The 26203-nt window shown below is 42.4% G+C and overlaps 1 protein-coding gene across 1 annotated transcript; it reads right to left on the reverse strand.

Moving 5' to 3' along the window:
* Positions 1-661: 661 nt before the first annotated feature.
* LOC117658627 (galectin-9-like) lies at positions 662-23544 on the reverse strand. Its single transcript, XM_060690037.2, has 14 exons — positions 23482-23544; positions 21695-21727; positions 18635-18723; positions 18026-18224; positions 16984-17115; positions 15658-15746; positions 13888-14098; positions 13216-13347; positions 11461-11549; positions 10295-10493; positions 8832-8966; positions 3640-3728; positions 1964-2123; positions 662-1013 (listed from the first exon to the last, which is right to left on the reverse strand). Exons 1-14 carry the CDS (start codon positions 23482-23484, stop codon positions 867-869), a joined length of 1707 nt encoding a protein of 568 aa, XP_060546020.2. The 5' UTR covers positions 23485-23544; the 3' UTR covers positions 662-866.
* Between the last annotated feature and the right edge of the window lie 2659 nt (positions 23545-26203).

The raw sequence follows: 26203 nt of genomic DNA on the forward strand, positions 1-26203 counted from the left end.
CCAGCAAGGTTCAACCAAGCTTGGGACTCAAAAGACAACATACAAAGTTACTCCTGCATGGCCCCATGGGAGTCTGAAAACCAATCAGAATACAATCTCAAATTCAAACCCATGTGCTTTTTTTGCCCAGGACTTCAAACCATGTAATAGGGTTGCGGTGGCTCAATGGCTAAGATGGTGAGCTTGTCGATCGAAAGGTTGGCAGTTCAGCAGTTTGAATCCCTAGTGCCGCGTAACAAGGTGAGTTCCCATTACTTGTCCCAGCTTCTGCCAACCTAGAAGTTCAAAAGCATGTAAAAAATGCAAGTAGAAAAATAGGGATCACCTTTGGTGGGAAGGAAACAGCATTCCATGTGCCTTTGGTGTTTAATCATGCCGGCCACATGACCACAAAGACGTCTTCGGACAGCGCTGGCTCTTCGGCTTTGAAACAGAGATGTGCACCACCCCCTAGAATCTGGAACGACTAGCACATATATGCGAGGGGAAACTTTACCTTTACCTCAAACCATGTGGTCCTGTCCACAATTAAAAACCATTTTTCCAAGTAGTCTCCATGTTTCCAGCATCTTTTTCCCACTTGGAACTGAACCCAGATGGACATTTCTTCCAACACTATCATCCACAAATCAAAATCAGAAGACAGAAAGGCATTACTTGATCATGATGCTTTATTGAAAAATGCTGCTCAACTACACTTGAATCTCTGATTCATTGATTGATTGATTGATTGATTGACTGTCTGACTGGAGCTTGTAGACCACTTGACATCAGCAAGATTTTAAGTGTATTGGCAGACTGAGAGAGAGAGAGAGAGAAGGGGGGGGGTCTCTGCTGTTTCTGATCTGTTCCCCCTGCCCAATTGCTTAGTACTTGATGTAGGAAAGAGTCACGTCTCCATTGATCTCTAGAGTGTGGATGTCTTCAATAGGGACATAACGATGGGCATAGTTGAAGAAAGGTTGGCCATTGGCGTAAACCTTGAACTTGTGGTTGTCACAGTGGATCAAGAGCTGGGAAGAGAGGAAGAATGTTAGTGTGGCAAATCAGTACATCTGGATTACTTTTGGTCCTCTGACAAGGGGTCTGCAATCCACACCATTTGCAACTTGCATCAAAATCAAAAGGTACCACCAATACATAAGATATGGGGCTTCATTGATGGGGGGGAGTCATAACTGCCACACTTTTTTCTCCTCTCCTCTCCCCAAAGCCCCAAGGGCAATACAAGGACAATTTTCCAAGAGAGAGGTAAAAATGGGATTCTAAATGACCCAAAGGTCCTGTGTGGGTTCCGATGGATGCCCTAATTAATTCATCAGCCTCGAGCCAGGTTTCAAAAGAAATCCAGTTATTTATTAGGAGCAGCATGTCGGCACTTATCCAAGTGGAGTCAGCTCTGCCCTCACATAGTTTATGACTCCACAATGACCCTGTTTCCAGCCTCCTCCCTGGGTGTGTCATAAATCACATTCTCCAAGGGAGCACATTCGCGGGCTGTAGGAAACACGCCCCTCCTGCTGGGTCCAGTAACCTGGGATACAATCTGGAGAAAGGTATGCGTGGAATGTGCTTGTAGTCATGCCAGCTGAGCTGCCCCATGAGCTTCTCCCCCTTCTTGCCTACGGCAACTTGAGATCAGTCCTGGAATGCTTTACGAGTTGACAGATCCTTTTTCAGAAGGCAGCTGGATTTTCTTCTCCTGTGCTAACTGGGAATTATGGGAGATGGAGTTTTACACCTCTGTAAGACATCAGCTGGATCTTCTCTACACCCCCACCCCCATTGCCTCCCTACTTTCTCATTGGCCAACCAGCCAAACTCTCTGCTAGAATCCAGGGGCATCTACATGAGATGGTTAAAATAGGGGCCAGATACCATTTATATCTCTATGGCTGACATATTATTTTTTTTATTGCCTCCCTGCAGATGTCCCTCCTTTCTGTAGTCAAAGCCAACTCACCTCAAAGGTCTGCCCAGGTTGGAAAGGGTTAAAGGTCAAGTTCCTTTCCTCGGGTCCCCACCTGCCATATAGAAAACTGTTACGGACCACGATTCTTTGTTCCAGGCGTGGATTAATCTGCAGAGCAATATCCTGGCCAGCCATAAAATTGATTTGAAACCTTGAAAAGAGAGATCAAAGCAAGTGTCTCAGATGACCCTTGGAATAAATAAAAGGAAATCTGATTCTCCTCACCCCAATCTCTTAATTCAATAGCAGCCTGCCAGACGCTTCCATGGGTGAAGGCTAAGGGAGGGGTGGGGGGGAGACAGATCTTGTTCCTCTTTGCAAATATTATTTATTGGTTGACTGCTGCTGAATGCGTAAGTTCTATTTATCATTTTAGGTATTTATTCATTCATTGCATTTGCGTTCTGCCACAATCAAACTTTTAGTGAGCAATATAGGTATAAAAAGTCACACGTATGAAAAGGGGTTGTCAGAAAGAAGAGGGAGTCTATTCTTGAAAGCACCTGCACAGGGGTGAAATGCTCTGAAGTCTGCTACCAGTTCGTTTCACTACTGGTTTGCTTCGTGCGTGCATGCGCGGTGCATGCCAAATGCGCACTTTGTGTGCATGCGCACCACATGCACTGCTGCGCAGCACTGATAAAGGAGGATTAAGAAGCCTTTTCTGAGTCTGCAAAGGTAAGTAGGACAGTGAGGGGGGGGAACAGCTGTCTCGTGTGATTTCTAGCAAATATAAATCATGCGGCACAGTTGATCATCGGAAATACCGGTTCGACCAAACTGGTAGCATTTTTTTACTACTGGTTTGGGCGAAATGGTCTGAACTGGTAGCATTTCACCCCTGCACCTAAAGCAACTGAAGGCAGGACAAGAAGCAATGTATGGAAACTAATCAAGGAGAAAAGCAACCTAGAACTAAGGAGGAATTTCCTGACATTGAGGACAATTAACCAGCGGAACAACTTGTCTTCAGAAGTTGTGAATGCTTCAGAAGTTTTTAAAAAGAGATTGGACAATCATTTTTCTGAAATGGAATAGGGTTTCCTGACTGAGCAGGGTGTTGGACTAGAAGACCTCCAAACTCCCTTCCAACTCTGTTATTCATATTCAGTAGCACTCTAACTGTGAATAGCATTCTTCTAATGAAGAAAGCTGATTGCTGCTTAATGATGATTTGAGTCCAAATCTTTCTTTAAATCCATCTCCTTAGCTAGAGTTCCCCAAACTCTTCAACTCATCGATCTTTTCATGATATTTCATATTCACATTTTGGGGAAATATTTCCCTAAGCTTTGCTTCTTCTTCTTGTGGCAGTGAGTTCCACATACTATGTGCGGAATTGTGCTTCCCCTTCCCCTTGTCCTCTGGGCTTTCCTTGTGGATGTGCACAAGAGATGGGAAAGGCATATAAAGGAGATAAAGCAGGAAAGGTCTATGAAAGGCCCTAAGACTGGCATTTTGCTGTGCCAAAGATAAACTGGAGCCCTGGTGTATAACTTGTGAGCAGGGGGAAAATGTGGGCTGAATGGACTGAAATGTGTGATGCCTGGAAGGCACTGGCAGGTTGGGACCTCTGGCTGTGACTGTAGAAAGGCAGCGATGCCCAATGGTTACAATTCCATTCCTCTGACTGCATCCAAAAACACATGAAAAAAGGGAGCCCAAACCTTTTCGCATTCTTCGGAATAGAGCCTCGCACTGTGATGTTCCTGTTGGCTTCCAAACCTCCAGGAATATCACCTGTGTAGGGCACCAGCTGAAATAGACAAGCATCCAGGTTACACTCAATGCCACCACCCCCCCATGAGGCTGCTAGCTGGGGTCAAAATAGTTGTAGTACATAGCAGAAGTGGTATTCAGCCGGTTCGGACCGGTTCACTCGCTGATATGCCTAATAAATTTGACAGGGTTCCAACGGATGCCCTAATTAAATCATGAGCTTCAAGCCAATCTTCAAAAGAAATCCAGTTATTTATTAGGAGCGTCATGTTGGCATGTTCCCAAGTTAAGCCAACTCTGACCCCACGTAATTTACGCCCCAATCATGACCGTTTCGCCCCTCCCCCCAGGGTATGTCATCGATCACATTTGCCAATGGAGCAATTTCATGGGTTGGAGATCACTCCCCCCCTGGTTGCTGTGGGTAACCCTGGGAGACAGCCTTGAGAGAGATAAGTCTGGAATGTGCATCTGTCTTTGGCTGCCATGCTGTTTCATTGGTTTCCCATCCCCCTTGCCTATGGCAACTTGAGAGCAGGCCAAGGATGCTTTGCGAGTTGACAATCTATACTTTGAGGAACATTCAGGCCTCAGAGTTTTGATTGCGTTGGGTCTGTTACTTGAGCAGCGGTGGCGCAGTGGTTAGAATGCAGTACTGCAGCTAATTCTTCTGATTGCTGGCTGCCTGCAATTTGGCAGTTCGAATCTCACTAGGCTCAAGGTTGACTCAGCCTTCCATCCTCCAAGGTTGGTAAAATGAGGACCCAGATTGTTGAGGGCCATATGCTGACTCTGTAAACTGCTTAGAGAGGGCTGTAAAGCACTGTGAAGTGGTATATAACTCTAACTGCTATTGCTATTATGTGCAATGAACACAAAAAAAAAATAGATGGGGTTGTGATAGTGTCAGTGGGATTGCTCTGTTGACTTTATTGATTAAACCTTGTGAAAGCCCCTGGTTTATGGCATTGCAAAAGATTGAGTTTATAGATCAAATCATCAACCTTGGTTCTAAATCCCGATTTCCTTGTGCAATATATAGATCTTTCTTTCCACTCAGTCACACATTTGCCCAAGGGCTTTCTTCTATTCCAAGTTTTTTTTTTTAATAGAGATATTTCTGAGTGATGGGGAGTAGCTGGCTTTGGACATGGGGAAAAGGGATTTATATTACAGTAATCCCCTCGTTAACCATAAAAAAAAAACCCTAATTTTCCCTAAAATGTTCCATTTACTATTCCTTTTCTTCTCCTTCCTTGTGATTTTAGAAGCTTGATGAACTAAACCAAGCATTAAGCAGTTGGCAGATTACTTTGTAATTCCCCCTCCCCCATTTTCTAGTCCTTCGTGTTCACTATGAGTATAATCTAAGCCAAACATCAGAAAATACTAGGCTCTTTGAATTGCACCTGAATGCACACAGATTTCTCATCTCCTGGTTTCTGTCCCATCCCACAAATTAAAGCTACAATAAAGAGAGACAGGTTGGGTTAGCAAGTCTCTTGATAACTACTGGATGCTAGATTGCAAGGCCCATTATTATCTGGTTGGAAAGGAATTCAAAGAGACTGTTACCAACTCTATCAGTGGTGGGTTTCACATTTTGTTACTACCGGTCCATGCATGCACTTTGCTCATATGCGCACCTTCCATGCATACGCCCGGCCTCAAAAATGTGCCTAAATAGGATGGCATAGAGCTGGGGCAGGTGAGCTGGCTCATCTGTGATTTCACTACCAGTTCGCCTGAACCAGTCTGAACCAGCTGAATTCCACCTCTGAACTCCATGGGGTTTTTTTTTCCCTAAAATTGCTAGCCCTGGATATCCTTGCCTGCTGCCCTCTCCCTCTTCATCAGTGCCTTTTTACCATTTGATAAAACTGGTTAGTTTTAAAAAAGATGTTGAGACTCTAGAAAGAGTGCAGAGAAGAGCAACAAAGATGATTAGGGGACTGGAGGCTAAAACATATGAAGAACAGTTGCTGGGTACGTCTAGTTTGATAAAGAGAAGGACTAGGGGAGACATGATAGCAGTCTTCCAATATCTCAGGGGCTGCCACAAAGAAGAGGGAGTCAAACTATTCTTCAATTGGGGGGGGGATTATGGGAGTGACGGGGCGCTCCCATGTGACACCTCTCCTGCGCGAGCTGCACTGGCTTCCTGTGGTCTTCAGGGTGCGCTTCAAGATGTTGGTGACCACCTTTAAAGCGCTCCATGGCTTAGGGCCGGGGTATTTACGAGACCTCCTTCTGCCGCCAATAGCCTCCCACCGGCCAATACGCTCCCACAGAGAGGGACTCCTCAGGGTGCCGTCAGCCAGACAATGTCAGCTGGCGACCCCCAGGGGGAGAGCCTTCTCTGTGGTGGCACCTGCCCTCTGGAACAACCTACCCCCAGAGATACGCTCGATACCAGACCTCCGGACTTTTTGTCGGGCCCTGAAAACACATCTTCAGGGCTTGATCCCATCCCTTCGGTTTTAATTTGTAATTGGTTTTAATCCGGGTTGTTTTAAATGGATAGCCAAAATTATTTAATGTTTTTTAAATTGCTTTTAAATTTTATATGTTATGTTTTATCATGGCTGTTCACCGCCCTGAATCCTTTTTTTTTTTTTTTTGAATTTGATTTTATTATAACATATAGTAATACAATCGGTACATTTTCGGTTCATTGGTGCAGTTATATACATATATACATCTGCATACATTATTGCTTGTCTTTTGTTGATATTGTTTCTTGGAGCTAGATTTAATTTCAAACATTTAAAAATAATAGTGCTCAACTCCCTAAGACTAAATCTAATACTATTCATATAGATTTTGTTAATTAGTTAAAATTTAATCTCTATTACCTTCTTTATTTCTTTCCCCCATCCATTCGTACTACATGTCCCACACGCTATAAAATTCTGAATCTTCTCTGTCATTAATTTCTGAAGTCAATTTGTTCATTTCGGCGCACTCCAATATTTTTCCAATAACATGTTCTTGAGGTGGTATTTGTTTTTCTTTCCAATACTGGGCAAAGGAAATTCTAGCGGCTGTCAGAATATGTATAATTAAATACTTTTTCTTTTTTGCATATTCAGTTTTCAAAATTCCCAGGAGAAAAGCTTTTGGGTCAAAATCAAAATTTTCTTTTATTATTTCTCTAATCCATACCCATATCATCCTCCAGAATTTTTGTGCCTGATTACATGTCCACCAGCAATGATAAAAAGTACCCTGCTGATGGTCACATTTCCAACATTTAGGGCTCGAATTGGGGTAGATCTTCGCTATCCTGGCTGGGGCCATATGCCATCTATAAAACAGCTTGTATTGGTTTTCCTTATAAGCCGTCGCCTTTGTCATTTTAAGGTTGTTATTCCATATTGAATCCCATTCGTTCAAATTTATATTCTGTCCTATATTTTTGGCCCATGCTAACATCGGTTCTTTAACTACTTCCTCTGCCATATCATACTCCAATAAATAATTATATAATTTAGCTAAAATTTTGTCGTCCGTACCCATCCATATCTTATCAAATCCATTTATGCTCATTTCAATGCCGAATTCCTCCTTATCTTTTTTATATCTGGATTTAATTTGGTTATATGGCCACCAGTCTATAGAAATACCTTGTTCCATCAATTCTTCCCTTGTTTTAAGGTTCCCTCCCCCATCTAATAATTCATTGTATCTGAACGTTTTACCCATTTCTAATACATTTGGATATATTATAGCCTCCATGGTGGAAAGCCATCTCGGAATTTTCCTATAGTGCTTCTGTCTCATCTCTCCCCATATTTGTATCAAGATGTCCCTTATTTTATGTCTATGGAAGTAAGTTTTTATCTTCTTCCCAGTATCCCAGAGATATGCATGCCACCCCTTCTGGAGATCATACCCTTCTAGAGTTAACAGTCTTTTATTTCTTAGGGTTGCCCATTCTTTCAGCCATACTAGGTTTGCAGCTTTTTGATATAACTCCCATTTAGGTAATCCGAAACCCCCTCTTTCCTTCTTGTCCTGTAAATTCCTAATCGCTATCCTTGGTTTCTTTCCCTCCCAAATAAATTTCCTGATGATGCTATTGAGCTCCAGAAAGAATTTTTTATCTAATTTAACAGGGACCGTTCGGAATAGATACAATAACTTGGGTAATATGCTCATTTTTATTGCCGCGATTCTGCCTAATAATGATATCTCACCGCCCTGAATCCTGTTGGAGAAGGGCGGTATACAAATTAAATAAATAAATAAATAAATAAATAAATAAATAAATAAATAAATAAATAAACAAACAAACAAACAAACAAACAAACAAACCTGAGGGTAGAAGAAAAAGCAATGGGTGGAAACTAATAAAGGAGAGAAGCAATTTAGAACTAAGGAGAAATTTCCTGACAGTTAGAACAATTAATAAGTGGAACAACTTGCCTGCAGAAGTTGTGAATGCCCTAACACTGGAAATTTTTAAGAAGATGTTGGATAACCATTTGTCTGAAGTGGTGTAGGGTTTCCTGCTTGGGCAGGGGGTTGGACTAGAAGACCTCCAAGGTCCCTTCCAACTCTGTTATTCTATTCTATTCTATTCTATTCTATTCTATTCTATTCTATTCTATTCTATTCTATTCTATTCTAACCTGGATTGCTGTTGTGGAGGTAATTTGGTCTGTTGCAAATCCCTTAGTGTGTGAATGCAGGAAACAGGTTAAATATCTTATATTAACCTTGCAGTGGTTGTCCAGCTGATCCTGACTCAGAATCTGGGTCTGTTCTTTTTTCATTCTTTGTAGCATGATAGAATTCCTGGGAGTTGAGGCCACATATCTTACAATTGCCGTATTGAGAAACACTGCTTCATGGACATTTGCAAGGGGGAAAGGAGTACATTTGCTCCCTGTTCAGTTGCTAGTATTAGTATACTAGTATTAGGTTGTTTTTTTGCTAGGATGCAGAGTCATCAGCCAAGACAACTGAGAACCCAGAAGGACAGCCATTCTTGGGAGCGTCGAAAAAGAAGTATAAGAGGAGCAAATGAAAGGGAGAAAGAAAATGTGGCAGCTTGAGGGTTGAACAAACTGAAAATCAGTTCCCAGAGAGATCAAGGATCAGGAGGTACCAACTTGTCGATATTGATAATGCTTACCATGTTCTCCTTCATTGGCCCTTCTGTCACATTCAGAGATTGCAGCTTCACGTCTCCCTTAACATTAATAACCTTCACATTTTGTGGTGGAATTCTGTGCATGTAGATACAGAAAGGCTTCTTGTTCACCAGGATCTGTCAGAGGAAAAAGCCAAAGGGACCAAGTCTCAATTGGGATCATATAATTTCTTTGCAGGAAAAACCTGTTTATTCTTGCCATGAATATATCCCACACCATTTAGTGACTGTTTGCATTTTGACAGTGTTCAAATTGTAAATTTGCAACAAATCCTGGCATTTGAAAGCTTCACAGGACCGTAAAGCAAAGAAAAGCTGAAGTCCAATCATAAAGATAGTCAGGATTTCATTTAGTGACCTCGGTGACTGAATCGTTGTTCCTAATTGTCGCTAAATGAAGACAACTTGTGCATCACTTAAGATAATATATGGAAGATACGAAGTTGGGATAGTCAGTATTAAAGAGCCTTGGTGGCACAGCAGACTAAAGTGCTGTTAAGTAACACCAGCTGCCTGCAATTACTGCAAGTTCAAATCTCACCAGGCTCAAGGTTGACTCAGCCTTCCATCCTTTTTTTTTTTTTTTTTTGATTTATATGCCGCCCTTCTCCGGAGACTCAGGGTGGCTTACAATGCGCTAAGCAATAGCCTTCATACTTTTGTATATTTATACAAAGTCAGCTTATTGCCCCCATAAACTGGGTCCTCAATTTACCCACCTTAGAAAGGATGGACGGCTGAGTCGACCTTGAGCCTGGTGAGAATTGAACTTGCAGTAATTGCAGGCAGCTGGATGTTAAATGCTGCCTTAGGAGGCATTAGCCTCCTATGCCACTCAGGCTTTTGAGGTAGGTAAAATGAGGACCCGGATTGTGGGGGCAATAAACTGACTTTGTATAAAAAAGAACACCGCTTAGGGGGGCCCGAAAGCCCTACTAACCAGGTATATACAAAAAGTATGAAGGCTATTGCTTTGTAAGCCACCCTGAGTCTCCGGAGAAGGGCGGCATATAAATTGAACCAATTAATTAATTAATTAATGGTTCATTCTAGACCAGTGATGGCAAACCTTTTCGGCACTGAGTGCCCAAACCAGAATGTGTGCATGCTGGAGTGCTGCACATGCTGGCTTCAGGTTTCCGGCGTGCCCAAAGACCAGGGGGTCGTCGGCACATGCGTGTGCATTGGCCATCTGGTCTTCAGATTTCCAGTGCTCTGGCATGCATGAAGACCAGCTGGCTGACGGGCATGCACATTCCGGAAACCATAAGAACAGCTGGTGACAGCACGCGTGCCCACAGAGAGGGCCCTGCGTGCCACCTTTGGCATGCGTGCCATAGATTTGCCATCATGGTTCTAGACAATCAGTAAATTCTTTGGGTGGGTGGGGGGCGAATGAAGGGCCACCTGCAGCCCCAAAAGTAGCTTCTGTCACATATACCAACCTGGTATTTGGCTTCATTGACAATGAAGATGACCTCAAAATCCTCTCCTTTTTGGAAGGGGATCTCATGATGCTCTTCATGTCCCCACCTGCCAGCCTGAAATGTGTTGAGCACAGTTTTCTGCCAATTAAAGTAAATCTTGAAGTGGAAGGCAATGTTGGTCCCATCATGCTGCCCACAGGCAAAGTTCACCTCAAATCTGGAAGAGACAGAGGAAAAAACAAGCAGAAAACTTAATTGGTAGGTGCAGGAATCTCAGAGTAGAGTTCTGCTCCTTTTCCTTTACTCTGAAGCTAGAATACATAGGATGCTCTTTGTTGGTTTAACAGAAGAATCAAGTTCTTAGCCCTGGTGACTTAGTTGGAGTTGCAAGAACCAGGAACTAGAACTATCCAAAGAAATAACAATGTACTGCAAACTAGGGCATACAAAACCTTTGCCAGACCAATCTTCAAATATAGCTCATCTGCCTAGAATCCACACTATATCGGACATTAATACAATTGAGCGAGTCCAGAGGTATTTCACGAGAAGAGAGTTCCACTCCTCTTCTCACAATAGAATACCTTATGCCACTAGGCTTGAAATTTTGGGCTTGGACAACCTTGAACTACGTCGGCTATGATCTAACCTAAGTGTAGTACACAAAATTATCTGCTACAAAGTCCTGCCTGTCAATGACTACTTCAGCTTCAACTGCAATAATACATGGGCAAACAAGAGGTATAAACTCAAGGTAAATCACTCCAAACTCGATTGCAGAAAATACGACTTCAACAACAGAGTGGTCAATGCCTACCTGACTTCATTGTTATTTCCTCAAACCCCCATAGTTTCAACTTTAAACTGACTACTGTGGACCTCACCCCATTCCTAAGAGGTCCATAAAGGGGGCATGCATAAGTGCACCAGAGTGCCTACCACCCCTGTCCTACTGTCCCCATTTATTTGTACTCATTTCATGTGCTCATGTCCATGTTTCTACTTATACCTGTTATCTAGTACATGTTTGACAAATTAAATAAATAAATACAAATTAAGAAGGCCTTTAATCTTGGCATACAATTTGAATTATATAATTTACCCTTAGAACATAATAATCTTATCACTATTATTTTGAGACAGATAGATCTTGCCCTTCCTGTGAGCCTCCAAAAGAATGTTACCTTTTGGGGTGTTTGGGTACTGCACCTTGCACATATACAGACATCCCAGGTCGGAGTCCACCAGAGACAGATTGGTGATAAGGAAGTGCCTGGAAGATAGGAAATGATGAACCAAACCAATGACTTTACAGCAAAACACAACTTAGACTTTTCATCTAGTCAACTACAACCTGTGCCCAGTGGTGGGATCCTGCCGGTTTAACAACCGATTTGGTGATCGCGCATCAGATGTGTGCACACGCATGCACAGTTTTAACAAAACTAACCTTCCATGTTACTTCTGGGGAGTAACATAGCTGAGGCGCAGCAATCCGCTCTGCTGTGTGAATCAGCTGAGAGGATAAAGATAAGTAAAACACAGGGGTGAGAGGGCTGGCCCACCTGATCCGAACCGATCCGAACCGGCTGAATCCCATCCCTGCCTGTGCTTTGTATCAGCTTTTCCATGTAGCTTCCAAGTCAAACAAAGACCTCCTGAGGGAGCCTCTGATAAGAATTAATCCCCCAACATGGCAGGGAAAGGAAAGCATGGAGGAAGCACCAGAACTGCAGCCACAGTTCTGCTTTAACTCTATCAGTTGATCAGTGGATTGAGCAAGACTGGCTGGATACCTGATCTCTCACTGCACTGGAGGAACCTCTAACTGCCAACTTGGTTAGGCTGGTGGAACCAAGAGTGTTTGCCTTTTCCTCTGCATTTCTGGAGCTTTTATAGGAGAACTGTGTTTCATTTGTGGGTGGGTGGGAAGACCCCAGTAGATGCAAGCATTTTGCAACCTTCTAATTTCAGGGAATTGAGGCCACACATCTTAAAACTGCCAGGTTGAGAAATGCTGATTTGTAGAATCTTGAAGGGGGAAAGCAGGACATTGGCCTGGGGTAAATTTTCTCCCTGTTCAGTTGTTGGTCCTAGTGCCATCCTAGAATGGCTATTTTTGCTAGAATGCAGAGTTGTAAGCCAAGGCAATTGAGGACCTGGGAAAGGAGGACATTGCTAGGGGTCAAGAAAGATGTGCAAGAAGAGCAATTAGAGGGGAGAAAGAGAAAGTGGCAGTTTGGGGATTGAGCAAATCCAGAATCAATTTCCAAAGTGAGATCAAGGATCAGGAGGTGCTAAAGGGAGCCCCTCCCCCCCAGGGGAAGAAGACATGAGACAGCAAATAATCCAAACACAATACAAATAATTAAATCACAACTGTTTACACAAGAAGAAAAGCCCTGTCTAGCTCATTCTAGAGCTTACACTCCCAGGTAACCTTAAGTGGAAACATTTAAGATAAGCCTAACCATAAAGAATGCAATTAGCACTAGAATGTAGTGAAAGAGCAAACACAATAGCTGCTGCTTGTTAAACCAATTACCAGAACAAATAGTCACAGGAACTAGCCAGATTTCTCAACTCTACTTCTTTTCAGGAACAGAGTGTAACTTTTTTTCCTTCCAAACAAAGGTGAATAGGGGAAATTATCCCATCAATAAACAAAGAATTAAATGTCACCCAAAACCAGTTTCAGACCAAAACCCAGAAAGGGTATATAAATTCATGTTTGAATGTCAATCTTTCTAGCTAGCCAAGAAGCCTTGCGGAATGTCACTCATCTTGGTTCCTTGTCATTAAAAGCTTCTTTCCGGCAGCTCTGCTTCATTATTCAATTATTTTTTCAAAGCGTGGATCATTGCATCTCGGCTGGAAGAATCCCAACAGGGGAGTATTTCCTCCCAACAGTGCCGACTTGTCAATACCTGGTCACTTACCATGTTCTGCGTTGTTGGTTCTATCACATTCAGAGAGTTCAGCTCCAGATCTCCCTTCACATGGATGACCTTCACGCTTTGTGGCGGAATTCTATGCTTGTAGGTGCAGAAGGGTTTTTTGTTCACTAGGATCTGTCAGAGAGCAAACCCCAAAGGATCAAGTCTCAATTGGGATCATACATTTTGTTTGCAGGGGAAAAAAAACCGGTTTATTTTTGCCAAGAAAACAACCCACCTCAAAGCTGAGCAGAGGTCAAAATGTGTATATGTACGGAGGGAGAAACCTTTAGTTCAACAATACCCAACTTTTTTCCACCCTGGAGCAAAATGTTTTCCCTTCAATTATAGGTTGTCCTCATTTAGTGACTTTTTCAATTAGGACAGTGGTGAAGCAGTAACTTTGCAACAAATCCTGTCATTTAAAACCTTTACCAGACAGTAAACAAAGAAAAAGCTGAATCATGAACACAGTCACATTTTCATTTAACATGTAAGTCGCTGGTCCCAGTGGTTGTTAAATGAGGATTACCTGTACATCACTTAAACCCATGTGGAAAATATGAAATTAGGAAAATTGGTATTAAATGTCTTTATGGTTCATTCCAAACAAATTGTGAATTCTGGGGGTGGGGGGAGGAATGAGGATAAGGAGCCTCTGTCACATGTACCAACCTGGTATCCGGTTTCATTGACAATGAAGATGATCTCGAAATGCTCGCCTTTTCGGAAGGGCATCTGATGACCCTCTTCATGTCCCCACCTGCCAGCCTGAAATGTGTTGAGCACAACTTTGTTCACATTAAAGCAAGGGTTGAAGTTGAGGGGAATGTCAAACCCCTCATGCTGGCCACATGCAAAGTCCACATTGAAGTACACCCAGGATCTGGACGAGAGAGAGAGAGGAAAAAAGAAGAGGAAAATTAAATGAGAGATGCAGAAGACTCAGAGTCTTCTGCTCCCCCCTTTTTTTCTTTGCCCTGAAGCTAGAAACTGTAGATGCTTGTGTTTTTTTGCTTGAAGAGAAGAATCAAGTTCCTGGCCCTCATGGCTTAGTTGGAGTTACAGGAAGCAGGATATAGATTTATCAGAGGATAATTAGAACAGCAGAAAAAACAATTACTACCAACCTGCCTTCCGTTGAGGACCTGTATACTGCACGAATCAAAAAGAGGGCTGTAAAAATATCTACAGACCCCTCATATCCTGGACATAAATTGTTTCAACTCCTACCTCAAAATGACACTATAGGGCACTGCACATCAAAACAACTAGACACAAGAACAGTTTTTTCCCAAACGCCATCACTCTGCTAAACAGATCATTCCCTCAACACTGTCAAACTAGTTAGTAAGTCTGCATTACTATTACTATTAATCTTCTCATTGTTCCTGTCACCCATCTCCTCCCACTTATGTCTGTATGACTGTAACTTTGTTGCTTGTATCCTTGCGTTTTATAGTGATTGTTTCCTAATAAGATTTGATTGCTTATTTGTACCCTATGATTATCATTAAGTGTTGTACCTTGTGATTCTTGACGAATGTATCTTTTCTTTTTATGTACACTGAGAGCATATGCACCAAAGACAAATTCCTTGTGTGTCCAATCACACTTGGCCAATAAAGAATTCTATTCTATTCTATTCTGTTCTGTTCTGTTCTGTTCTGTTCTGTTCTGTTCTGTTCTGTTCTGTTCTGTTTTACTCTACTCTACTCTACTCTACTCTACTCCACTCCACTCCACTCCACTCCACCCTTAACAACATAATAAGAGCCTTATTTATTTATTTATTTATTTATTTTATTGAATTTCTATACCGCCCTACTTCCGAAGGACTCAGGGCGGTGAACAGCCATGAAATAAAACACATACATATACAAAATTTAAAATCGAATAAAATGAATTAAATAAATTTGGCTGAATTGATACCAATAATTTAAAATACCCATATTTTAAAATACAGTAAAAATTTAAAATTTACACTTAAAAGGGAGAAGATTTAGGCGAGGCCAGCTTGATGAAATAAAAGAGTCTTCAGCTCGCGGCGGAAGGTGCGCAGATCCGGAATCCTCCGTATCTCTGGGGGGAGCTCATTCCAGATCGTCGGTGCCTTGGTAGTACAGTGGTTTAATGCACCCTGTTATTAACACAGCTGCCTGCAATTTCTGCAGGTTTGAATCTTACCAGGCTCAAGGTTGACTCAGCCTTCCATCCTTTCTAAGGTAGGTTAAATGAGGACCCAGTTTGTGGGGGCAATAAGCTGACTTTGTATAAATATACAAAAGTATGAAGGCTATTGCTTAACGCATTGTAAGCCGCCCTGAGTCTCCGGAGAAGGGCGGCATATAAATCAAATTTTAAAAAAATAATAATAATCTTACTACTATTATTTTGAATAAGGTAGCATCTTGTCCTCCCTATGAGCCTGCAAAGGAAATTTACCTGTTGCTGTCTTTGGGCACTGTGCCTTGCACATATACAGATATTCCAGGGCGGAGTCCACCAGGGACAAGATGATAGTAAGGGAGAGTCTGGAAGACAGAAAATGATGACCCAAATCAATGACTTTATTGCAAAACCCAACTTTGACTTTCAAACCAGCCAACCGCAACCTGTCCCTTGTATCTGCCTTTCCATTTGGCTTCTGAGTCAGACAAAAAACTCCTGAGGGGACCTCTACTAAGGATTAATCCCCAACATGGCAGGGAAAGGGAGGTGTGGAGGAAGCACCATAAGCGCAGCCATTGAGCAGTTCTGCCTTAGCTCTATCAGTTGATCAATGGATTGAACAAACCTGGCTAAATGTCAGCATCTTATCAGGTATAAATTATTTAGATGATAAATGATCTAGATGCATTGATAGAAGGGGAACTTATGAAATTTGCAGACAACACCAAGCTGGGGGAATAGCAAATACTTTCAATGATAGACTTTATGCCACCAAGCTCAAAATTTGGGGATTGGAAAACCTAGAACTATGCCGCCTACGGTCTGACCTAAGTGTAGTACATAAAATTGTCTGCTACAACTTCCTACCTGTCAATGACTACTTTAGCTTCAACTGCAATAATACATGAGCACACAATAGATACAAACTCAAGGTAAACCACTCCAAACACAATAGCAGAAAATACGACTTCAGCAACAGAGTGGTCAATGCCTGGAATGCTCTACCTGACTCTGTTGTTACATCCCCAAACCCCCAAAACTTTAACCTTAGACTGTCTACTGTTGATCTTACCCCATTCCTAAGAAGTCTGTAAGGGGCGTGCATAAGTGCACCAGCATGCCTACTGTCCCTGTCCTAATGTCTCCCATTTATTTGTACCCATTTACTATGTTCATATTTATGTTTCTACTTATACCTGTTATCTAGTACATGTTCGATAAATAAATAAATAAATAAATAAATAAATAAATAAATAAATAAATAAATAAATAAATAAATAAATAAATATTGACTGACCTGAACACTGGGCCCTATCCAGCAAAGTGCAATTCAGTGATGAGAAAAGTAACGTCCACATGGGCAAGAAAATGAAATGCACAGATAGAAGAAGTGGTAGCTGGCTCAGTAACAGCAACTGTGAGAGGATCTAGGTCTCCTAGTATACCACCACTCAGAAATCAAGAAAGATGTATGAGAAGAGCAATTGGGGTGGGGGAGAAAGAGATTGTGGCAGTTTGGGGATTGAACAAATCCAGAATCAATTCCCAAAGAGAGATCAAGGATCAAGAGGTGCTGACTTGTTGCGACTGATCACTTACCATGTTCTGTGTTGTGGGTTCTGTCACAGTCAGAGAGTTCAGCTCCAGATCTCCTTTCACATGGATGACCTTCACGCTTTGTGGTGGAATTCTATGCCTGTAGGTGCAGAAGGGCTTCTTGTTCAACCGGATCTGTCAGAGGGCAAACCCGAAGAGATCAAGTCTCAGTTGAGGTCATACATTCTGTTTGCAGGAAAAAAAACTGTTTATTTTTGCCAGGAAAATACTTAGCGACCTCATCACTTAATGATTAAGTTGCTGGTCCCAGTGGTCGCTAAACGAGGATTACCTGTACATCACTTAAATACTATCTGGAAGATATGAAGTTAGGAAAGCTGGCTTCATTTTAGGATGGTGTTCTGACCTAGGCTTCCTTAGAAAGTATAAAGCACAATATTAGTCCTGGTAAAACCTCTTTTATTTACATGGCTGTGAATTATTGTCATTCACAGTCCGCAAGGCTTCACAAACAGTCTTTCAAGAGAATGTTTATAAACACCCACCTTTTCTCCCTTGGAATGCTGCCAGAGAACTAATTGCCAAAGCAGGGCAAGGGCAAACTTGGCACAGAGTCAAACAGAACTTTTCAAAGCTTGAACCGACTAGATGGACTAATTGCTTTCTGCAAAAGCTCATGTCCCGTTCATTCCTCTTTTATGTCTTATGGGAAGGGCCAATCATCTCCAAGCCTTACTCCCAAGTTGACCCTGTTTTCTTAATTGTTCTTGTTTTCTGGCAGCTCTGCACATATGCACACTGGGAACAGGCTCCCCACTGTTCTTCTGACTAGTTGATGTCAGACTCTGGAGGCTCTGGAGGCTCCGGAGGCAGTACATAACTATCAGATGGCCTTGGCCCCCTCTCTGCCTCTGATGCAGAGCCCTCGTCCAAGCTTTCCCCAACCCCCAGGACTGGCCCAAGTTCCTCCCCAACCTCCTCACTGTCCAACTCTGCTGCCAGCTCGGCTGGCCACCGGCGGGCCACAGCAGGTGGATGAAGATGCAGATGCAGTCCCAAAGGAGCCTCTATCATGTGTACCAACCTGGTATCCAGCCTCAGTGACAATGAAGATGACCTCAAAATCTTTGCCCTTTCTGAAGGGCACCTGATGACTCTCTTGGCGTCCCCACCTGCCAGCCTGAAACGTGTTGAGTACAGTTTTCTTCTGAGCAATGTAAATTTTGAAGTGGAGAGCAATGTTGGCCCCATCATTCTGGTTAGAGGCTAAGTTTATCTCAAATCTAGAAGAGAAAGAAAGAGGGAAAAAAAGAGGGAAATACATTGGATGATGTGGGAATCTCAGAGTAGAATTCTGCCACCCCCTTCTCCTTTGCCCTGAAGCTAGACTCTCTGGGACAGCGCATGCTGGCTGAGGAATTTTGGGAGTTGAAGTCCACCCATCGTAAAGTGGCCAAGGTTGGAGACCCCTGCACTAGGATGCTGGTTTTTGGCTTGAAGAGAACAATCAAGTTCCTGCCCTTCATGGCTTAGTTGGAGTTGCAAGAAACAGGAAGTGGAACTATCTGAAGAACTAAGACAAGCTTTAGTCTTGACTTATAGTTTGAATTATATAAACCACCCTTAACAACATAATAGTATTATTATTATTATTTTGAGTAAGGTAGAATCTTGCCCTTCCTGTGAGCTTTACCTGTCACTATTTTTGGGCACTGTGCCTTGCACATATACAAATATTCCAGGGTGAAGTCCACCGTGGACAGGATGATGGTAAGGGAGAATCTGGAAGACAGGAAATGATGAACCAAACCAATGACTTTATTGCAAAACCCAACTTTGACTTTCAAACCAGCCAACCTCAACCTGCATCAGCCTTTCTATACTGCTTCCAAGTCAACTGAACACCTCCTGAGAGAGCCTCTGCTAAAGATTAATCCCCCCACTAGTCTAGACTAGACTAGACTAGACTAGACTAGACTAGACTAGCTAGAATAGAATAGAATAGAATAGAATAGAATAGAATAGAATAGAATAGAATAGAATAGAATAGAATAGAATAGAATAGAATAACAGAGTTGGAAGGGACTTTGGAGGTCTTCTAGTCCAACTCCCTGCTTAGGTAAACCCTATAGCAGTGATGGCTAACCTTTTTGCCGTCACATGCCAAAAGCGGGGGGAGCGCACAGGGGTTGCACATGCATGTGCCCACACCCATAATGCAATGCCCCCCACTCGTCCCCCACACATGCGTGTGCGACCTCCTGTGGCCTGTTTTGGACCTGGCAGGCCTTCCTGAAGCCTCCTGGGACTAAAAACAGGCCATGGGGGCATGCTATACCCCCCATGACCCATTTTGGTATGGGGGGTGCGCCGGTCCCCCCATCCTCGTGCATGTGTGTGCAACCCACGCACATGCGCACATGTCTCCTGCATGCACTCTGCCCCCAAAATCTTTAGAGACCCAAAAATCAGCTGGCTAGTGGGAGATGCACGTGCATGTATGGCGGAGCTGAGCTGGGCGATGGCTTGCGTGCCCACAGAGAGGGCTCCGCGTACCACCTGTGGCACAGGTGCCATAGGTTCGCCATCATGGCCCTATAGCATTTCAGAAAACCGTATATCATTTCTATTGAGTGATCAGTGGATTGAGCATGACTGGCTGGATGCCAATCATTCACTCACTCACTCACTCATATTTATTTATTTATTTATTTATTTATTTATTTATTTATAATTATATTGCTGCCTAGTCACACATGGTGACTCAAGGCGGTTTACATGAATATCAGATCTCTCCCTGAACTGGAGGAGCCTCTAAGGAAAGGAGAAACATTGCAAAGTGCCAATTTGGTCAGGCTGGTGGGACCAAGATAGTGGTTTTGTTTTGTTTTTTTTTAATTTGATTTATATGCCGCCCTTCTCCGGAGACTCAGGGCGGCTTACAATGCGCTAAGTTTGTCTTTTCCTCTGCATTTCTGGAGCTTTTATAGGAGAACCATGTTTCATCTGTAGGCAAGTGGGGTGGCTGCTGCAACTGTGCACATTTGGTGGAAGGAATGAGTTCAAGGATGGGAATGAAACCCCAAACAAGTGTGGGAAGTTTGGCCAATTTGAGAGATAAGTGGCAAATATTTTCATTTCTCCCAATAGAAGAGAATACAGTTGGGCAGTAATAACATTTGGGGATTTGATTTCTTAATCTGGTCTGCTTTGAAGGGCTGACATCAGTCTTGAAAGTCTGAATTTGCTTCCCCCTCCCTTCTTTTACCTATGAGAGAAGGAGGGAAGGGTTGCAATTTTCCTGACAGTATTTTGGAAATGGTCTACCTTTGCCTCATTCCTAGGGTTGACAGGATTAATCACTGGATTAATTTGGAGTTATGCTTAACCCCCCTGGATTGAAAATGGCTGATCAATCTTTATAGTAGGTGCAAATTTATTTGTTGTTCTTTTAATATCCTCCCCTCCAAATATTTAAAAGGGTTTTAGATATTCGTGTGGTTTTGTAGAAAGATCAAGATGGTTTAAATTGGCTGGGGTATTTTGGGGAAGTGATGCCTAACTCTGCAGAAAGAGAGAAGGCATGGCTGAGCCTGGAGGTGGCATTAAAAGAGGGATAGAACTGAGATGACTACATAGTCAGAAGTGGACAAAGTCCAACCCCATTGAATTCTATTGACCCTTGTCTACCTTCCAGCAGATGCTAACTGTTAGTTGAGACTATTCATGAGTAGCAACAAATCAGTTTAATTGGATTTTCATGTGTGAATCTAATCTTTCCAGCCTGAAACCGTCACTAACCATCACTAATTATAATTATATGATTGCTGCTATCTTCAAACTTGCATTCCAAGATATATCTTTCAATTCACCAGATGGAAATGTGCCTTTCTTTTGATAACATGGGTGGATTCCTTTGAAGTTCAAAGCTGACAATTGAAAAACAATAACCTACACGCCACAGCAAAAAATCACATACAATGTGAACTTCCTTCCTTCCTGACTCAATTCACCACAAATCAGAAGACAGCATCATGCACATCTCATTCCTTGCCATTGTTCCTCAAATGGACCTCCTTGACTGAGATCTAAATTCCCCTCCCCCATTTGCTGATCAGTTCCTGGGGCGGGGAAATCTTGACCCCCAATATGGCCGCTAGATCTATTTTGAAGGGATCAGTTATTGGAAAGGAAGGTTAAAAACAGGCAGAATATTTTGGCTCTTCCACTTATGATGATGTTCTGGGGATTCTGGAGATGCTTTTGGTTTAGGTGGAATAAAGATAAGAGGGATGTGTCAGGGTTCCAAGTAACAGCCCATAGGAAATCAAAACTCCAAGGCAGGGTTCCTCAAAGTATAGATTTATTAGGCATGTCATATTAACACAGTTGGTGAAAACCCAAATCTGAAGTTCCCCAGGTTTTCCCCACCCCCTTCAAAATCCAAAGTTCTTCCCCCCATTACACACAACTATCACATGTCCCAATCAGGTCTCTCTCCCATCCTGGATGCCTCCCATCCATTCCCCTCCAGGTGCTGGTGAGAGTGTCCTTGGTTCCCAGAAGAAAGAATGTTATTTTGACTACATATTCCCCTCAGCTATCTCTATTCCCACACTCTCTTTCCCACAGCTCCAGCCAGCCTCACTGTGGCAACCCTGAAGACGCTCAAAGACAGCTCCAGGGTTGGCAGAATGCATGTTCAGATAAAAAAAATATGAAAGAAAGCAATGGCAGAAAAGAAGGTACTTACTATTTTTCCATCTAAATCATCAGTGAACATACTCTAAAATGTAAACAAAATGATACCTTTATAAATATGGTGTGGCTGTGAATCCTATGAGAATTTGTGTGCATCAGGCCTGAGCCACTACAGTTTGTTCAAATCAAGAGTGGGTCCAAGAGGGCCACAGAGGGTATTAATGTCAATGGGATGGTTTGAGCAGAGTAGATCAAGCCATCCCAACCAAAAGGAATAGGCAACATCAACAAATACAGTGATTGCAGCGATCTAAGGAAATGGCTATTTTCCAATAATCCAACAATCCAAATGTTGGATTATTACATGACTTCTTTTACCATGCTGTCAGTTGCCATCTTCGATAAGGCATATCATATATTGATAATTATACTTGTATTTCATCCCTCATAACATAGGGTGATCAGGGCTAAAAAGATGCACATTAATTAAGATTGTTCTTTGAAGGTGTTGGAAGAAATGTCCATCTGGGTTCAGTTCCAAGTGGGGAGAAAGACACTGGAAACATGGAGGCTGCTTGGAAGGATGGTTTAATAGTGAACAGGACCACATGGGTTTGAAGTCCTGGGTAGCTGAACACATTGAGTGGAGAGTGAGTACTATTTATACCCTCACTTGGGCTTTGAAGTTGAGCTTCCTGTTCCTGTGGCAAGGGCAAGTATCCTATTGGCTGTCAGACTCCCAGGGGGTGGGGGTCTTAGCTAACTTTGTAGGCTGTCTGTATCCCAAGCTTGGTTGAATCTTGCTGGGTGATGTAATGAAGGGGCTTTGGGCAATTCCTGTAGTGGCTGAGGACTAATCCTACCTTTGTTGGAGCTTGGGTATTTATTATGAATAAACCTAGCCATCTCATTATCTCTTAAGTGCTGACATCTGCTGTAGGTTATTGAGGAAGGTGGAGGCTATTAAGAGTGAGTCTGCTTCCTGCCTCAAAAAACAAGTTTTTCCATTTCTCATCCAGGGAAATATAATATTCTGCCTTTTTAATGTTTCCTAGAATATTTCATTCTTCTAGGAGAGGGGTAGGTGTTAACTTTCTACAAACGTTTTACTGTTTTCATGAGCAAAGGATTTGGGGAACTTCTACTTTCAAAAAGTCATATTATAAATCAGCTCATGTAAAGAGTTGGTTTTTTTTCTGTATATAATTCTTTAATTAATTGATAGCTTTAAAAGACTGATAGGACTACCCATCTTAGTGAAGCCAGAATCTTTCAAATTTTGATAATACAGTAGTCATAGTGATGCCCTCTTTCAAATATTCTCAAGAATGTATAATTTCCTGCTGAAATGTCTGGGAGCGGGATGGGGGTGGGTGGGAATGAGTCTCAAGAGAGCTACTGTGGTCATAGAAAGATAACATAGAAAACATAGAAGAAATGAGACAAGTTATGTATGTATCTAAAGGTAAAGGTAAAGTTTCCTCTCGCACATATGTGCTAGTCATTCCCGACTCTAGGGCATGGTGCTCATCTCCATTTCAAAGCCAAAGAGCCAACGCTGTCCGAAGATGTCTCCATGGTCACGTGGCCGGCATGACTCAATGCCAAAGGCGCACAGAACGCTGTTACCTTCCCACCAAAGGTGGTCCCTATTTTTCTACTTGCATTTTTTACGTGCTTTTGAACTGCTAGGTTGACAGAAGCTGAGACAAGTAACGGGAGCTCACCCCGTTATGCGGCACTAGGGATTCGAACCGCTGAATGCCAACCTTTCGATTGACAAGCTCAGCATCTTAGCCACTGAGTCACTGCATCTCTTTTAAGTGTGTATCTACTTACCATCAGTTTAGACAGTCCTTTGCCACCATTAGCTTTCTTGATAATAGGTATTATCTTTTCTCCAATTGACTATAAGGAAGAATAAAAACCATTATGGATTCCTTCAGAAGATTTACCAATGCATGATACATGTGGGTCTTGCCTGGGCCACAGCAGCCCACTAGAATAAACTGGTGACCCTTTGAGGGCCATGGAGGATATTGATGTTGAATGATTTCACAACACCAGAGAAGGTGCATAAAGCCACATCAACCCTTTGAGGTAGGCAAAGTCACGGAAAGTGATGGCAGGGATTCAAGGAAAACCATTAAAGGGCTTTTGGGTATATCAGCAGAAACTTGTTAGCCTATCCAAAACTTCACTACTTCTTTTCAAGGAGAACAAGGTCAAGCTGGCTTTCCAAAATATATTCTGATAAAATTAACCCATGGAAGGGAAATGGGGAAAGGCATCTGACATTTGAGCCAAACAATTTACCATTTCGCAGAGAGAAAAACCACAAGAAAGGGAAAAGAAACTTTGAAGAAACCCACCCCACCCAAAAAGTGATACTTGGGGACAGTTCCAAAATATAAGTTTCTCCCTTTGCTACTTGGTACCCAGGGATATCATCACCCTAGGTTGGGAATCGATGTTGATTTAAGGGGCACAATAGATATTTGAAGCTGCTTTAAAAAGGAAAGTTGAAAGAGATGAAATGTTTTGGTCCTGCCTGTTCAGTTTCTGCTCTGGGGTCTCTAAAGAGCATCCAGTTTTGGTCACCACACTATAAAAAAGATGTGCAGAAAGAAAGAGTGCAGAGAAGAGCAACCAGGATGATTAGGGGACTGGAGGCTAAAACACATGAAGAATGGTTGCAGGAACTGGGCATGGCTAGTCTAGAGAAGAGAAGGACCAGGGGAGACACGATAGCAGTCTTCCAATATTTGAAGGACTACCAAAGAGACGAGGGAGGTCAAGCTATTTTCCAAAGCACCTGAAGGCCAAACAAGGAATAATGGATGGAAACTGAACAAGGAGAGATTCAACCTAGTAAATGAGAACTTTTCTGACAGTGAAAACAATCAACCGGTGGAACAGCTTGCCTTCAGAAGTTGTAGGAGCTTCATCACTGGAGGCTTTCAACAAGAGATTGGACTGCCATCTGTGAAAAATGGTGTAGGGTCTGCTTGGGGGGGGGGTTGGACTAGATGACCTACAAGGTCCCTTCCAACTCTGTTAATCTGGAAGATGCGAAATAACAAAAGGGAGCATGCATGAAGAATATTACCCAAAGGAAGGACAGAAGGTGAACAAAATCTACTTACTATTAACTCAAAAATATTAACTTGATCTGTACCCATAGTCTGTAAGGGAAACCAAATATATTACTTTTATTTGAAAAGATATTACACATGATTTCTCTAAGTGTGTTACCACTGCCATCTTTGATAACATATATGTGTATCGCTTTATAAATAAGATACATGTGTTTCTTACCAGAACAGGGACTGATAGGCCCCAAAAGCAGTGGTGAAATCCAAATTTTTTTACTACCGGTTCTGTGGGCATGGCTTGGTGGGTGTGGTGTGGCTTGGTAGGTGTGGCTTGGTGGGCTTGGCAGGGGAAGGATATTGCAAAATCCCCATTCCTTCCCCACTCCTGGGGGAAGGATATTGCAAAATATCCATTCCCGCCTCACTTTGGGGCCAGCCAGAGGTGGCATTTGCTGGTTCTCTGAACTATTCAAAATTTCCGTTACCGGTTCTCCAGAACCTGCTGGATTTCTCCCCTGCCAAAAAGGCACAAATGAATGAATTGTGTTCTGAAACATTTCATTTTCTTTCCATTATTCTTCCACTTTCACACAATCAAAATCTGCACAGAGAATCCAATGGAATTATTCTTGCATTGAATTTCTCCCTCAAAAGATAAGATGCTTGCTGACAAAAGAGATCCGTTAATAGAAAAGGGCAGTTGGTGTTCAAAATGTTTGGGAACCTGGTTTTAAATCTCTACATTCCATATTTGTAATCCTCCACTTACAATTGTTTGCTTAGCGACCCTTTGAAGTTATGTTTGACTTCTCTTGGGGTATTGTTTTTTATTTTTTTATTTATTTATTTCATCAAGCATGTATTTTCTGACAGATACAAGTGTAAATATAATTATAAATACATGAAAAGGATACGAATAAAAGAAAACATCAGGACAGGGACGGTAGGCACACTGGTGCACTTATGCACGCCCCTTAAAGACCTCTTAAGAATGGGGTGAAGTCTACAGTAGACAGTCTAAGGTTAAAGTTTTGGGGATTTGGGGAAGAAATCACAGAGTCAGGTAGTGTATTCCAGGCGTTGACCACTCTGTTGCTGAAGTCGTATTTTCTGCAATCGAGTTTGGAGTGGTTTGCCTTGAGTTTGTATCTATTGTGTGCTCTTGTATTGTTTTGGTTGAAGCTGAAGTATTCATTGGCTGGTAGGACATTGTAGCAGATGATTTTATATACTATGCTTAGATCAGACCGAAGACCTGTTTGAAAAACTGTTTGAAGACCTGTTTGAAAGTTCTGATGGCCACCCCTGCCCCTGTGGTCACATGGCTGCATTTCAGGAAATCAACAGGGGACACAAATCCCAGCAACTGCAAGATGACACAATCAAGCACATGGCATGGCTTGCCCCTCTTTTCCACAGGCACACCCACGGCTGAGACCTGGGCCTTGCCTTTGCTACTGATTCCC

Source organism: Pantherophis guttatus, chromosome 2, assembly GCF_059756535.1.
Source record: "Pantherophis guttatus breed Tessera chromosome 2, ASM5975653v1, whole genome shotgun sequence".
In the NCBI taxonomy this organism is placed as follows: domain Eukaryota; kingdom Metazoa; phylum Chordata; class Lepidosauria; order Squamata; family Colubridae; genus Pantherophis; species Pantherophis guttatus.

Bases quoted from the DNA above. Each gene is read 5' to 3' on its own strand.
- LOC117658627 (XM_060690037.2), bottom strand. The intron at 3,729-8,831 runs GTAAGCATTATC...TGTCTATTTCAG, and splicing joins GGCCAATGAAGGAGAACATG to CTGGTGCCCTACACAGGTGA. The intron at 1,014-1,963 runs GTGAGTTGGCTT...CTCTCTTCCCAG, and splicing joins AACCTGGGCAGACCTTTGAG to CTCTTGATCCACTGTGACAA.